Source organism: Oncorhynchus clarkii, chromosome 19 (genome assembly GCF_045791955.1).
Source record: "Oncorhynchus clarkii lewisi isolate Uvic-CL-2024 chromosome 19, UVic_Ocla_1.0, whole genome shotgun sequence".
Classification (NCBI taxonomy): Eukaryota; Metazoa; Chordata; class Actinopteri; order Salmoniformes; family Salmonidae; genus Oncorhynchus; species Oncorhynchus clarkii.
This window is the reverse complement of record NC_092165.1, coordinates 31,952,892-31,967,413: the sequence shown is the minus strand read 5'-3', so window position 1 is coordinate 31,967,413 and position 14,522 is coordinate 31,952,892. Positions and strand designations below refer to the sequence as shown.

The 14,522-nt window shown below is 44.6% G+C and overlaps 1 protein-coding gene across 2 annotated transcripts in view; it reads left to right on the top strand.

Moving 5' to 3' along the window:
- The window catches only part of LOC139375050 (neuronal PAS domain-containing protein 3), a 366,286-nt gene extending 352,098 nt beyond the window's left edge, over nt 1–14,188 (top strand). Inside the window, exons 8-12 of one of the 2 annotated variants that reach the window (XM_071116431.1) lie at nt 1,968–2,161; nt 3,121–3,227; nt 9,230–9,377; nt 10,205–10,320; nt 11,202–14,188. In XM_071116431.1, coding sequence (XP_070972532.1) covers nt 1,968–2,161; nt 3,121–3,227; nt 9,230–9,377; nt 10,205–10,320; nt 11,202–12,673 — 2,037 coding nt within the window. In that variant the 3' untranslated portion in view covers nt 12,674–14,188. The remainder of the gene's footprint in view (nt 1–1,967; nt 2,162–3,120; nt 3,228–9,229; nt 9,378–10,204; nt 10,321–11,201) is intronic. The other variant, XM_071116430.1, reaches the window with a different exon arrangement.
- The last annotated feature ends 334 nt before the right edge of the window (nt 14,189–14,522 follow it).

Sequence of the window (14,522 nt, the reverse complement as noted above, 5' to 3'; positions counted from 1 at the left end):
TTGTGTTGAGGCACAGATCTAGGAAAGGGTACCAACAAATTTCTGGAGCATTGAAGGTACCCAAGAACACAGTAGCCTCCATCATTCTTAAATGGAAGAAGTTTGGAACCACCAAGACTCTTCCTAGAGTTGGCCACCTGGCCAAACTGAGAATTTGGGGGAGAAGGGCCTTGGCCAGGAAGGTGACCAAGAACATGATGGTCACTCTGACAGAGCTCCAGAGTTCCTTTGTGGAGATTGGAGAACCTTGCAGAAGGACAACCATCTCTGTAGCACTCTACCAAAGCCTTTATGGTAGAGTGGCCAGACAGAAGCCACTCCTCAGTAAAAGGCACATGACAAACCTGGAGTTTGCCAAAAGGCACCTAAAGACTTTCAGACCATGGGAAACAAAATTTTCTGGTCTGACGAAACCAAGATTGACCTTTTTGGCCTGAATGCCAAGCGTAACATCTGGAGGAAACCTGGCACCATCCCTACGGTGAAGCATGGTGGTGGCAGCACCATGAAGCTTGTAGCATCATACCCAAGAAGACTCAAGGCTGTAAATGCTTTTTTTCATTTTTTTTATTTGAACAATTTGCAATAATTTCTAAAAACCTGTTTTTGCTTTGTCATTATGGGGTATTGTGTGTAGATTTATTTTAAAATAAGGCTGTAACGAAACAAAATATGGAAAAAGTCAAGGGGTCTGAATACTTTCCGAATGCACTGTATATTCTGCACAGTAGCTGATTAACATGTTACAGAAATTACTGTAACTGCAAATCATGGGGGGCATATTGAACAGAATATAATATACATGGGTAGCCGATTGAGAGTACCTGTTACTGTTCTTAACTGTTCTTCACAGTCATTCCCCTGGTGATCTTGAACAAGGTCTCACTGCACTCTTCAACTTAAAAAAAAAACAGTACTCTATTTGAGAGCAGCGTGACTTCAAGCCCTAGACAGGCTGTAATCTTCAGCCCCAAAATGCCTCTCTCCTAAGCGTTCTGTTTTGTGTGTTTTAGCAGGTCTGGGCTCGTACCCACTTTCTACTCTTTTGATTCTCACACTGTTTAAAAATGTTCAACTATGCCATTGGATGTCCTATACAGAGTTTAGTTGCATTCAAAATGGGTTTGAAACGACAATTCACAGTTCTTCTTTGTCTGGAGAAACTCCAGGGGAAAGGAGTCAGTATCATTTAACTGTGGAAACTGATGATGGCTTCTAGCACGTCACAATCACTGATCGTTTCCCTTTGAAAAGGAGATATCATACACCATCAAAACCATTTTCCTCCTGGGCCAGCACTCTGACGGGGCCATTGTAACATGTCAATGTTCTGTTAGCTTCCCAAGCTCCAAAAACAACACCATGTCTGAAATAGGGTTGTTCTTTTTGTGTGTGTGTGTGTGTGTGTCTCTCTGTCTCTCTATCCCAATTGGCATTCAATGTCTCATTCCCATTGTTGAGGGTTGCCTGTCCCTGGTGAAGCAGGAGAGGCACCGAGGTCCCCTATGGTCTGAGGCTTTGAATGAGTTTAGGGAGCAGGAACTGTCTGTGTGAATGATGATAATCGCGTCTCACCAATCTCAGAGGTGTGCCACTGAGAGGCCAGTGTCAGTAGTTTAAAGACTACAAAACAATTCCCCCTGGGTGTACTGGCAGTGATTAAAATGGATGGATCTGAAAGTGTAGTGTGCATATCTATTCAATTCCTCCTCTAGGGCAAAATGGAGCTACAAAGACTTTAAAGCTTAGCTGAAACTTTAAAGCTAGCAATAATTAGGACCTTCAACTCTCTCTCTCTTCTCTTGTGTAGAATATCATTTCAGGAGAAAACATTTGTGTCCTACCTCCATTCTCTGTCTATATTTTTTGTTTAGAATTCTCCATCACTGCTTTTGGACTGAAACACTCTCTCTCTCTCTTTCTCTCTCTCTCTCTCTCTCTCTCTCTCTCTCTCCCTCCTCATATAGGTGATCCATGTTACAGGCAGGCTGAGAATCCGGATGGCATTGACCCACAGTCGGTCTGTACCCATTCAGATCATGGGCATGGTGGTGGTAGCCCACGCCCTCCCCCCTCCCACCATCAACGAGGTGCGCATAGACTGCCAAATGTTTGTCACCCGGGTCAACATGGACCTCAACATTGTCTACTGCGAGAATAGGTAAGACTTGACTTTACCTTACCCACATGACTGTCAAATACATAACTGAAATACATGGGTATTCACCAAGAGAAGAGTGCATTTCAATTAGGGATTAATAGTTTGGATAATGAAATACACATTATAGTAAAATACACATGATGATAAAATACGTATCACAGAACTACTCACCTCATTTGTTAACACTTTGATCACCCATGTCAATGTTGTTACAACTACATAAAAGGGGTTCTTACAACCAATATATCCACAATGGATCATGGGTAACACTTGACATGACGTTGCTCTTATACCTGTGTAGGTAATTACACTCTAATCACTACAGTGTTGTTATTTGTATGATTTGTTTGTAAATTGCACAGTAATAGGCCGATGTATTGTACACCTCATCTTGTGCATTGTATTTCTTTGCTACCCGTCCTCATCTCTACGGGATTGAGATCACTGAGATGTATTTTACCGCTGTCTGCCAGACAGTCAGTTATTTATGGGGAAATCACATCTGGACAGTCAGTTTTACAGTGAGATAGTCTCAGCCTTTCTGGGAAAATAAAAAAGGAAACTGATCAGGACTTCTTTCATCTGTTTCATAGGGTTTGTGGGAGACTAGAAATATCAGAAAATAACCGCACAATATTTAAGACAGATAGTGGACAGATTGCTTTTGGGTGAACCAAAAAAAGAAGGGATAGATGATATTCAATACTAAGTGATAGGCATTTTATCATGTGGAATGGGAAGACATCCTAGGTTCCATAATAGCCTTTTGTCCCTGAATGTTCTGAGTTATACGTGGGCTTATCTGCCTCAGAGTCATTAGTTTGACATATCAGGGTGACAAGAAAAATTGCCTGTCTGGTTACACTGTAATGACACCCCATTCGAATCTTTCTCTCTGTTTCCGTTGCTGCTTCTTCTCTTGCCTTACATGCTGAATCCTGTTCAAATCCCTGTTGTAGAATTAGCGACTACATGGACCTGACGCCAGTGGACATCGTAGGGAAGAGGTGCTACCAGTTCATTCATGCGGAGGATGTGGAGGGTATCCGGCACAGCCATTTAGACTGTGAGTATTATACTTTAAACGTTACCACAACATTTCAGTATTGAACACAACTTATTATGAACACTTTATTGCAGAGTAACGTTCCTGATTTAGGATTGCTTTTTGTTATGGGTAGTGGTCACTCGGGGCAGATTAGGTCAACGGTCACAATTATCTCCAGCGTCATCTCTCCACCCAACACCAAAAGCATTGGTCCTCGTCTGCTTCACTGCAGAGCTGTTGTTGTTCAGGAACAAAGTTGTTGTGATCTTGTCAGTGTACAGAATCTGTGTAATAGGCCTGAAGAGAGACAACATCTAGATGATCTGCCTCTGTGACCATCTGGGGTTTGAACTCAGGTCTACCTACCTGCCACAAGACTGGGTTAGTCCACTGAGCTAAAGCCGGAATCAGTGTAATCGGCCTGTAGAGAGACAACAACTAGATGATCCCATTGTGATCTGCCTCGGTGACTTACTTTGGACAGGGGAAATCTCTGGGGGTGGCAACATCAAGGGCTCTAGAACTATGTGCCATTGAAATAAATCCTCCCCATACTGTAGGTCAGTAGGTCTCCAAACCCCAGGGAGGGAGAAGGGAAACCAAGACCCCAGGGAGGGAGAAGGGAAACCAAGACCCCAGGGAGGGAGAAGGGAAACCAAGACCCCAGGGAGGGAGAAGGGAAACCAAGACCCCAGTGAAAGTGATATCAAGTTCACTCCCAACATTCCATTCAAAATAAATGGCTGCATGTCTTCTTTGTTTGTTTATGTTCAACTTTGAACTAAGTTTACTTTTAAGAGTGGCGGTCATCTTTGTAAGATGTCTTTGCATCTTTACCCCAACTGAGCAGTTTTTATAGCCTATGGCACGAGGTACGCTCTGCTTATTTGACCTTTTTTTCCCAAAACGTGCCATGATTTGCTATGTTTGTTTCGCCAATTAAACCTTTACTGTGGCTGGTAAAAACTGAGGAGGCGTTGCGTGAGCAGTGCACCATTTCATTGGGCTGTGCGACGTGGATTCAGTACTAGGCAGACTGCCATTTTTGGAGTCCCGTGAGCTCAGCTGCGTCCTGGGTTTTCCCTTCGTGCTGTATGCTGGATTGTAGGGTGTAAATTCCCTTGCTTTATTAGGTGTTTGCCGGGCAGGTAGAACGAGTGTCCTTGGGGTTGCCTCCTCGGCCAGGGAATTTGGAGCCGTCTGATTAGATATTGGGAGTTCAACTGAATTAGAGCACAATTACTGCTGCATGGAACTGTCCCTTCGCCTTAAAAAGGCACCAGATTGGGTCCATTAGCGGCTGATTTGAAACCCAGCAGAGGGAGAGTTAGAGAGGGAGTGTTGCCCATGGATCGCATTGATAAGACAGGCTTAGGCAGGCAGATTGAGGCAGCAGGCTAGGCAGTAGCAGCAAACAGTGGCTCCACCATTGCATATCTCCAGCTACCCCTGGCTGTCTTCTATCTATTACATCTGATGCTCCACCCAGGCTTTAATCAACTTACAGTCAGTGCATTGGCTTGGAATTGGTTGAGTGTGCAATGCTGCTAAATATTTATTTCATTTATTTGCACTGAACAAACGCAACATATAAAGTGTTGGTCCCATGTTTCATGAGCTGAAATAAGGTGTGATTTCTGTCTGTAATAAAGCCCTTTAGTGGGGAAAAACTCATTCTGATTTGCTGGGCCTGGCTCCCCAGTGGGTGGGCCTGGCTCCCCAGTGGGTGGGCCTGGCTCCCCAGTGGGTGGGCCTGGCTCCCCAGTGGGTGGGCCTGGCTCCCCAGTGGGTGGGCCTGGCTCCCCAGTGGGTGGGCCTGACTGCCAAGTGTGTGGGCCTGGCTGCCAAGTGGGTGGGCCTATGCTTGCCAAGGCCCACCCATGGCTGCACTCCTAATAGGTCATGTGAAATCCATAGATTAGGGCCAAATAAATGTATTTTAATTGACTGATTTCCTTATATGAACTGTAACTCAGTAAAATCTTTGAAATTGTTGCATGTTGCGTTAATATATTTTTGTTCAGTATATTTATTGAATAGTTTATGTTTGAGTTAGTGATGGATGCAATTTAAATATTGACACGTGGAATGAACAAGTCAGATGAATTGCAGCATCGCACTTAAGCGTGCACTAATTTCCAATGTTTGTCCCCTTAGTATGGCCGTTAGTGGATTCGATATCGATTTTATCAAGGTATATTATACTGTATCTACTGTTAGAGAAGAAAGCCATGGGAATTATTTGAGCAATTGGGATTCGGAAAACTAAGGTCTCTCAATTCCCCCGGACAAAATAACGACTTTGCTAAATTCCTATTTTCTATTGATGGTTTCATCATGACATATTCCCATCATTATCATCATCAGTGAAATATTCCCATCATTATCATCGTCAGTGACATTATCACCCCATATCTAATGATAACGGGGCCTGTATGAGGATAACTAACTGAACAAGAATGTAGTTTCAGATGTTCATGAGCAGCTATTAGCACCTACGTCGTGCATCATAGGTCATTGGGCATCATAAATGTGCTGATAATGCATTATGAAGAGGGTGTTCATAGGTATTCGATTCTTTGGGAGTTGGTCTGAATTGCAACAATCAGCTGATGACAAATGCACACTGTGAGCAGATCAGACAGGGTGACAAGGTCACATGGCCTGGAGGAAATGTAAGATATTATTCCACTTGGCCAACTCTCTAGACACGAGGTCATAAGTGAGCCAGACTGGAGAAGGTGTTTAAATGAATTGGCTTTTGTCCAAGCTTTATAATATGGCCATTTAGTCGCTCAACTGTTTATTCATAGCATATCCTAGGAGTACGAACCAATCAGATCGACTCCATTTCATATACAGTAAGTCTATACTGTGTACGTTGCTACAGTTCGTACTTCACTTCTCTAAGCACGAGGCACGACTGAAAAGGTTGATTTGATTTGATTTGATTCATTCTAAAAAGATAGATGTTAAGACAAGACCTGCATTAGTCAGATTATCTGATACATGAACTGACGCATATACAGCAGGAACAAATGGCTTTGAGTGTCTCTGTTATATCAGACTTGGGGAAAAGAGATGATTTTCATGAGGTAGGGAGAGCGAGATTGGAGAGGATACTGTAGCTGAAAGAACTTCAATCTCAGAGGACTTAAGCCATCCGCCTCCAGGCATACTACCAGAAACTGTCTCCTAAGACTAGTTCAGACTGACTCTAATGAAACCAACTCAGCTCACTTGTTAGCATACTTAAAAGCAGACTCTACAGATACTGAAAAATACCGCTGAAATGTTGAATAGACACAGGGAAAAGTTGCTGTGATTTCAAAGCTTTGGTAAACAGTAGCTTTCGGCTTACACAATGCAATGTTCCTCGAAAAACATGACGTACACCACTCACCACAACAGGCAGAATTTTCTTATGAAGCTAGACAAAAATCTAAAACCCGGCAGAGAAGAGAACATTCCCCCCCCCGTCTCCTCTCTCATTCATAAAAGGGTTGCCTTTACGATAATACCCTGATGGACTGCAAGGACTTTTCCATAAAGCAATTTCACGGGTGTAAATGACTTACTTTTATATGACGGTGACACCCCTCGTTGCAAGCCGGGCCACTTTGGGTAAAGGGTATCTGAAAGGTAGCCACCATTATGGAAAGAATCCAAGTGATTAAAACAAACTGAAGGACAGGAAGAGAAGAGAGGAGAGGGAGAGAAGAGGCTCACAGAAGCCATCCTACAGGCATGCCTGGGGCTGCAGGAGAGAGAGACAGATTAAAGGGCCCGTATTCCTTTTAATGCCTCCAAAAGCTAGCGGACGACTCCGGCACCGGAAAACACTGGCCTTCATTAACACTAAATCAATAGTCGCAAGCAGACCCCTGATTGATTTAATGGCACTGTAACTGAAAGGGGTTAAAAAATAAGCCTCACCTGCAAAGACGTGGTACCAGGGAAGCCAGGGGTGGAGTGTATTGATGCTAATGCAGATGAGAGAGATCTGGTGTGTCTCTGGTTGAAAGGCAGAGAGATTCAGAGGTCCAGGACACTGGCTGTAGAGGTGCAAGGCCTGGTCAAAACTCACTAAGATCACAATATGACTGTAGGATTTACAGTTTGTCTTGTATACTTGATTTGTCAAGTTATTTACCTGATTTGGGTTATGGTTAGAAAATGTTTTTGTTATCTTAAATAAATATGGCAATAATTGTATATAATTTTTTTGTTGCCTTTACCAATATTATTAATCAATATGATCACAGTAGATACGGTATAAAGTTAACGCATTCTGAATTATTTCAAAAATATTTTAACCACCTTTCTCAAATATTGTAGTTGCAGTTTGAATCAATATTTTGGTATTCAGATAATCACGAATGACTATTCAACTGAAACTAATATACATATTGTTTATCCATCTCCCTTTTAAAATGTAGCACATTATACATCAAATCATTGTTAACTCGTAGAATAAACTATGAAGATGAGAGCAAGGTTAAACACTACAGTATACCTCCTCTGTACTACCCTTAGTTGGTTGGAAAGCAAAACACGTTTTTTTTATTTCAATTCCCTCTATCTTGTCCTCTAATTCTATATATGTATAGGAAAAGAAAGCAGTCAGTGATCTAAAGTAAATTTTCTGAACCCTTGGGATGGTTTCTTAAACAATGCTATTAGTTCCTAATAGTTTTTAATTACTGGCCTTCTTTTTATATAAATCATCCCCCCCCCCCCATGGAACTATTTTTATGGTAGAGGCTATTTGTAGCCGTAATTAAACTAAGAATATGAATTTACTACCTCGCTCACATTCTGACTGTTTCAGTTTTAGAGAGCCATGATTAATGCAGATACATATTGGTTGAGATAACCAATCAGCGGTTAATTTAGCCAAATTTATTGCAACCACCAGAGCGTCTTCACTTATGCTCAGGCAGACAAGGACATAGCCAGCAGTGTAGCGTAGTGCAGTTAGGTAGCTGGTAGCTGCAGAGTCACAGTGCCCCTTGGTGGTGGGCGAGGCTCACTGCAGCCAGCCTCCATGCATACAGTCAGAGTCCTGGGTCGGAAACAAACGCACAATATTTCTTTAGAAAACCCTTTCTATCACCTGCAATATCATTTTGAGCATCTACCTGATATTTATACCACTAACCTTATGCCGAACCCTAAATCAAGACCCATAGATACAAGCGCAATCACTAACTAACGAACTAGTTATACGCTGTACATTGTTTGAAATCACACACATATGTAGTGATATCTTTGCATTTGTTACAACGGATATATATATTTCACCATGATGCACTAATTTATTCATAAGTGGTCCCGATTGACTCTCATTCATTCCATATTACGTATGCACACATCTTTCCCTTATCGTTTGTTTCCAGATCAGCACACACACTGTCCTCTGAGGTATTTAATAGTGTGCCCTGTGCAACCAAGTACACATCCCTGTTCCTGTTTTAGCCAGTCAGAGAAGTTGATTAATGATGGTAGGTAGAACAGAGAGCAGCACAGCCCCTCTCACAGCTGTTGGATGCCACCTGATGGTCTCTCTCTTATCTCTCCTCTCCATCTCTCTCCTCTCCCCTCTCTTCTCTCTCCTCTCCCCTCTCCATCTCTCTCCTCTCCCCTCTCTTCTCTCTCATCTCCCCTCTCCATCTCTCTCCTCTCCCCTCTCTCCTCTCCCCTCTCTCCTCTCCCCTCTCCATCTCTCTCCTCTTCCCTCTCCTCTCTCCCCTCTCTTCTCTCTCCTCTCCCCTCTCCATCTCTCTCCTCTCCCCTTTCTTCTCACTCCTCTCCCCTCTCCATCTCTCTCCTCTCCCCTCTCTTCTCTCTCATCTCCCCTCTCCATCTCTCCCCTCTCTTCTCTCTCCCCTTTCTCTACTCTCCCCTCTCCATCTCTCTCCTCTCCCCTCTCTTCTCTCTCCCGTCCTCTCCTCTCGCCCCTCTCGTATCTCGCCTCTCTCCTCTATTCCTCTATTCCTCTCCCTTCTCTCCACCCCCAGTGATAAACAAGGGACAGTGTGTGACCAAGTACTACCGCTGGATCCAGAAGAACGGTGGGTACATCTGGATCCAGTCCAGTGCCACCATCGCCATCAATGCCAAGAACGCCAATGAAAAGAACATAATCTGGGTCAACTACGTACTCAGGTAAGGCAGGGCTCCATCTGTGAACTACCCGACACATGCCAGCCAGCGCACAGAAACAGCCTGCTTCCCAAATGGCACCATTTTCCCTATGTAGTGCACTACTTTTGACCAGGGCCCATAGGGTTCTGGTCAAAGGTAATGCACTATACTGTATAGGGAATAGGGTGTGACTTGGGAAGCACACACAGCTACACCAGGAAGCAAACACAAGCACTGATTCAGTTTTCATTAAATATGTTTTTTTTTTGTGTTTTTTTCAACCAATGGGACATAATTCAAAAGTAATTTGAATCATTTCAGTATTTTAACCATGCATACTTGTGAATTCCTATTCACATGTTGCATTTCCCCCCCCCCCCCCCCCCCCCCCCAATTGTTTAAGCATATTTGTAGTACATCTATTCTATAGCTGCCAATTTGTCATACGAGGATAATGGCATACTTCTGCCAGTATTAGTTTTCTGTAAGGCACTGTCATTGTAAATGATTTCTGCCACTGGCATCACTGAATTGATCATTGTAGAATTATGTCAGCACTCTAAAGTGATTGAGATGCTACCAGCACAGGGAAGAAAAAAAACTATTTCGTCAACTGTAATAGATTTATCTTTTCAATTGCCTTCCTAATTGTTCCTCACCTCTGCAGGCCCATAGAGCAGCTGTGAGAGCCAGAGAGCGAGGGGCTATGCTTTAGGGACAGCTGGATCAATCAGAACACTAGGAGAATGGCAAATACTGTGTGCTGTGCAATCCCTGGCAGGAATCTGTTTTAAATTCTCTATTGGCAAAGACAATGACTTCCTTCCTGTATTGTCCGTCTCCTGCAGTAATCCAGAGTACAAGGACACGCCCATGGACATCGCCCAGCTGCCCAACCTTCCAGAGAAAGCCTCTGAGTCTTCAGAGACTTCCGACTCTGAGTCCGAGTCCAAGGAGAACTCTGGTACGGTACCATCAATCAATCAATATAATTGTATTAATAAAGTAATTTTCTGGTCTTGTGTGGCTCAGTCGGTAGAGCATGGTGCTTACATATATGTCAAATGAATGCAGGCATGACTGTAAGTCACTTTGTATTAAAGCGTCTGCTAAATAGCATATATACTGTACAACAACAGTTGCTTGACAGTGCTTGACACTATAACCTGGCCTAAGATAAATGTTTATTTAGGTAGCAGCCAGCACTACTGTTTAGATATACACAAGCTGCAGGACTATACACAGCTTTGTTCAAATACGGAATACAGACAAGGGGGAGGAGGGGGCAGGATAGGAGAGGATGATTTTGGGTGACAGTCTGTGGGAAGTGCCAGCATATTGGCCATTGGCACCAGGCCTCCCTCAGTGCCCCCTATGCCAGCGTGCATGGTGAGAGTTGTGACCCATGCCAGCTGCTGCTGGGTAGCGAGTCCTCCTCACTCTGACAGTACGGTTGGAGAGCTCCACTGCTCCAGTATCCAAGGGGTGATCGGGTGCCAAGCCAACACCATAGCGACAGACAGACAGACAGACAGACAGACAGACAGACACAGACAGACAGACACAGACAGACAGACAGACAGACAGACAGACAGACAGACAAACAGTAGAACACCATGGTATTTTGGGAAGTAAAGAAGTGCAGTCTTCAAATTGAGTGATGATGGGAATTATACATATATCTGAATATCATCTATACCAAAATCATTTTTAAAAAGCTAAATAAAATGCATGAAAGATTATTTCATTTCCAAAACAGTGGCTATTTAGACATATAATTATGCAGAATACATGGAGTTTTGAGTACTGTTCAGGTTTGCACACTAAACGGCATCTTTCTCCCAGAAGACAACGAGAACTCGAAGTCGGACGGGAAGGGGAACCAGACTGAGAACAGCGAGGACCCGGAGACAGACAGTAAAAAGCAGCAGCAGGGCCAGTCGTCCTCAGAGCAGGAGATGAGGCGTCAGGAGGAAGGAGACAGCTCCTCCAACCCAGAGAGCCAGGAGAGCGAGGATGACCTGGAGCCCAGCGACTGCGAGCTGGAGACCAAGGAGAGGAGACTAGGTCGACTGGGGGGCCTGCACATCAAGGTGGAGCACTACGGAGATAGAGATGGAAGAGTGGAGCTTCACAACTCGCCGTCCTCCTCTGAAGAAGAGGAAGATGATGACGATGATGAGGAGGATGATGATGACGACGACAGCGTTAAAGACTGTGACAGGGCCACTGAGATGCTCGCCGTCCCCGCCGCCAGCAAGCAGCAGAAGCGTAAGAAGAGGAGGAAAAAGCAGAAGTGGGACGGTAGTCGTTCTAGACGCCTGCGCCTCTCCTCTGCCACCACCAGCCCTGGCACCATGAACCACCCCACCCTGGGGGGGGATGCCCCCCTCCTGCTGCCCCCCTCCCCTGCCAGTGCATCCGTGCTCAAGATCAAAACAGAAATGTCCGAGCCCATCAACTTCGACAACGACAGCAGCATCTGGAACTACCCTCCCAACAGGGAGATCTCCAGGAATGAGTCCCCCTACAGCATGACGAAGCACGTCCCAACCCACGACACCTTTCCCTCCCCACAGCCTGGCAGTCTGCAGGTCTCCATCCCAGACTCAGTGCTCACTCCACCAGGAACAGAGGGAGGCGGCGGGGGTGGAGGAACCAGGAAGGGCGTACCCCCCTCCTTCAACGGTAACAGCAGCGCCCCCTCCTCAGCCTCCAGCGTGGCCAGCCTGGCCCCTCCCTCCAGCTCTGGCTCCTCCTCCGACCCCCTGTCCCCACCCCTCTCAGCCTCGCCGCGCGACAAGCAGCAGGGTCAGGGCACCCCCACCACCTCCAACTCCTCCTCCTCCCTGCTGTACACCAGCGACCTGGAGGCCCTGCAGAGGTTGCAGGCTGGGAACGTGGTGCTTCCTCTGGTCCACCGGGTCACCGGCACCCTCGCCACGACCAGCACTGCCGCCTCCCGGGTGTACACCACTGGCACCATCCGCTATGCCCCCGCCGACGTCACCTTGGCCATGCAGGCAGGCGCCAACCTGTTGCCCAACAACGTTGCCCACGCTATGAACTTTGTGGATGTCAACGGTAGCCCCGGCTTCGGCATCGACCCCAAGACGCCCATGGAGATGCTGTATCATCACGTCCACCGGCTCAACATGGCTGGCCCCTTTGGCGGTGCCGTGTCCGGCGCCAGCCTCACCCAGATGCCAGCAGCCAATGTATTCACCACGGCAGAGGGACTGTTCTCTACTCTTCCATTCCCTATCTACAGTAACGGGATACACACCACACAAACTCTGGAGCGCAAAGAAGATTAGAGCAAAACACCAAGACCATATTACTGTGTTCAACTGTCAGAGACTCGTTGAGGCATAAGACTGTGTTTCAAGTGGAAAATAAATATATTCTAGCACTTTGAATTTGAGCAAACGAGCTTATATAATAGAAATGAATGGCTCCTTGTCTTTCTATCTTTTCGCTCTCTCTACTGACTCCCACTCTATCAATCTCTCGCCCTCTTCCTACTCCTCTTACAGTACTATGGACATTTTCTCTGATCAAACTAAACAAACTATTCTTTATTGTAAAGAATTCCTTTTTGCCTACAGAGAATTCATATTACCGTTGGTCTCCTACTGGAGTCTTGGGTAAACTACTTTTTATTTGAGTTGATTATGTTGCATCTTTATGAAGATGCCTAGTGTATTTAAAGGGTGATGGCGGAAAAGATATTTCTATGGAAAGAAACCCCTTGGATGGTTTTGCTCCACATCTTGATGTGATCAAGGTTGACGAAGACAAAAGGATGGTCCCTGTTTGACATGGTCATAGACATAACCTTAAAAGAAAGAGATTTTAAAGTTATTTCATAATGAGGGAATAGTTGTCTATTTTAGAATTCATTTTGATTCTTTTTTTTTTATAGCTCAGATTTAACTTGCAAATCAAGCATTAAAAAAGCAATTTCAGCCGGGTATTGACCTGTGAATAGAATGTTACTACAAATCCCAGGACTTTGGAACACGAGACAGGTCAGTACGAGATATGAGTATTCTCCCGGTTCCATTTCCTCGGTTTTGTCTCAAATGGCACCCTATTCCCTTTATAGTGCGCCACTTTTTTTTTTACCAGGGCCTATATGGCTCTGGTCAAAAGTAGTGCACTATATAGAGAATAGGGTGCCATTTGGGATGCACGCCTTCTCTGCAGTTCCATGGTGCTACTGTTCCATCTAGTTACTACCCTCCTTCAGCAGGCTGATGTAGGTTATTCTGTTCCACAGCTCTCTCTCAGAGATGAGTGATTGAGTGACAGCTGGGGAGATTTCCTTCCTTCGGTAAAGTCAAACCTCTAATCAACATATTTTCATGTTCATTACTACTCCCCTCAGTCAAGTTGTTTGAAAGGCTCGGTCGGATTGGGCCCGAAGGATAGAATATACCTATATGGAGCAGGTTGAGTTTGGTTGTATTTTTTCAAAACTAGATCACTTTTTCTCAGTGTAACTGAGGCTAATTTGCGTCATTAACTTGAAAAATGAATGTTTAACTTTGACCGGCTTCTGTCAATTGTTTTTTCTACTATACCCTTCCTCTTTCTCTTCCATCCTAAACCTCACTACTATCAACAACAGTCTCCCAAATCTGTTCTTCCATCAGCCATTGTTGGACTCTCTGAAATCACATATCAAGGAGATTGTAATAAGGACATGCATTTCAATCAAACGGAATATGAGTTTTTTTTTTTAATTCCCACATTTTTTCTCTGTTGCCAAAAAAAAGTTATTTCACAGTTTGGTGTTAAGAACACTGTGATTGTTGTTTAAAAAAAAATAGTAATAAAATGGAAAAACTGTCACTTCATCTTTTGACAGCCGTCCATCAAGTCATCTATTACCAAGCGTGATAACCGTAAACGTGTACAATGTGTAAGTGTCACTGGCTGTCAGTCTCCATAGCGATTTCAGTGTGTGTTACTATATGCAGTATATACTGAGCTGATGTAGCCGTTTTGTCCTTTGTCTTCTCTGTGCTTTATCTGTAGTCTGGGGTTGGACAGGGAACATGTGTAACCCTCTCCGTCTCCTCTGCAGTCTTAGTGGACCCGTGGAGGTTAGTGGATTTCGTGTGGTGGCCTTCCAATGTAGCGTCACCTTTTGCTGCTTCC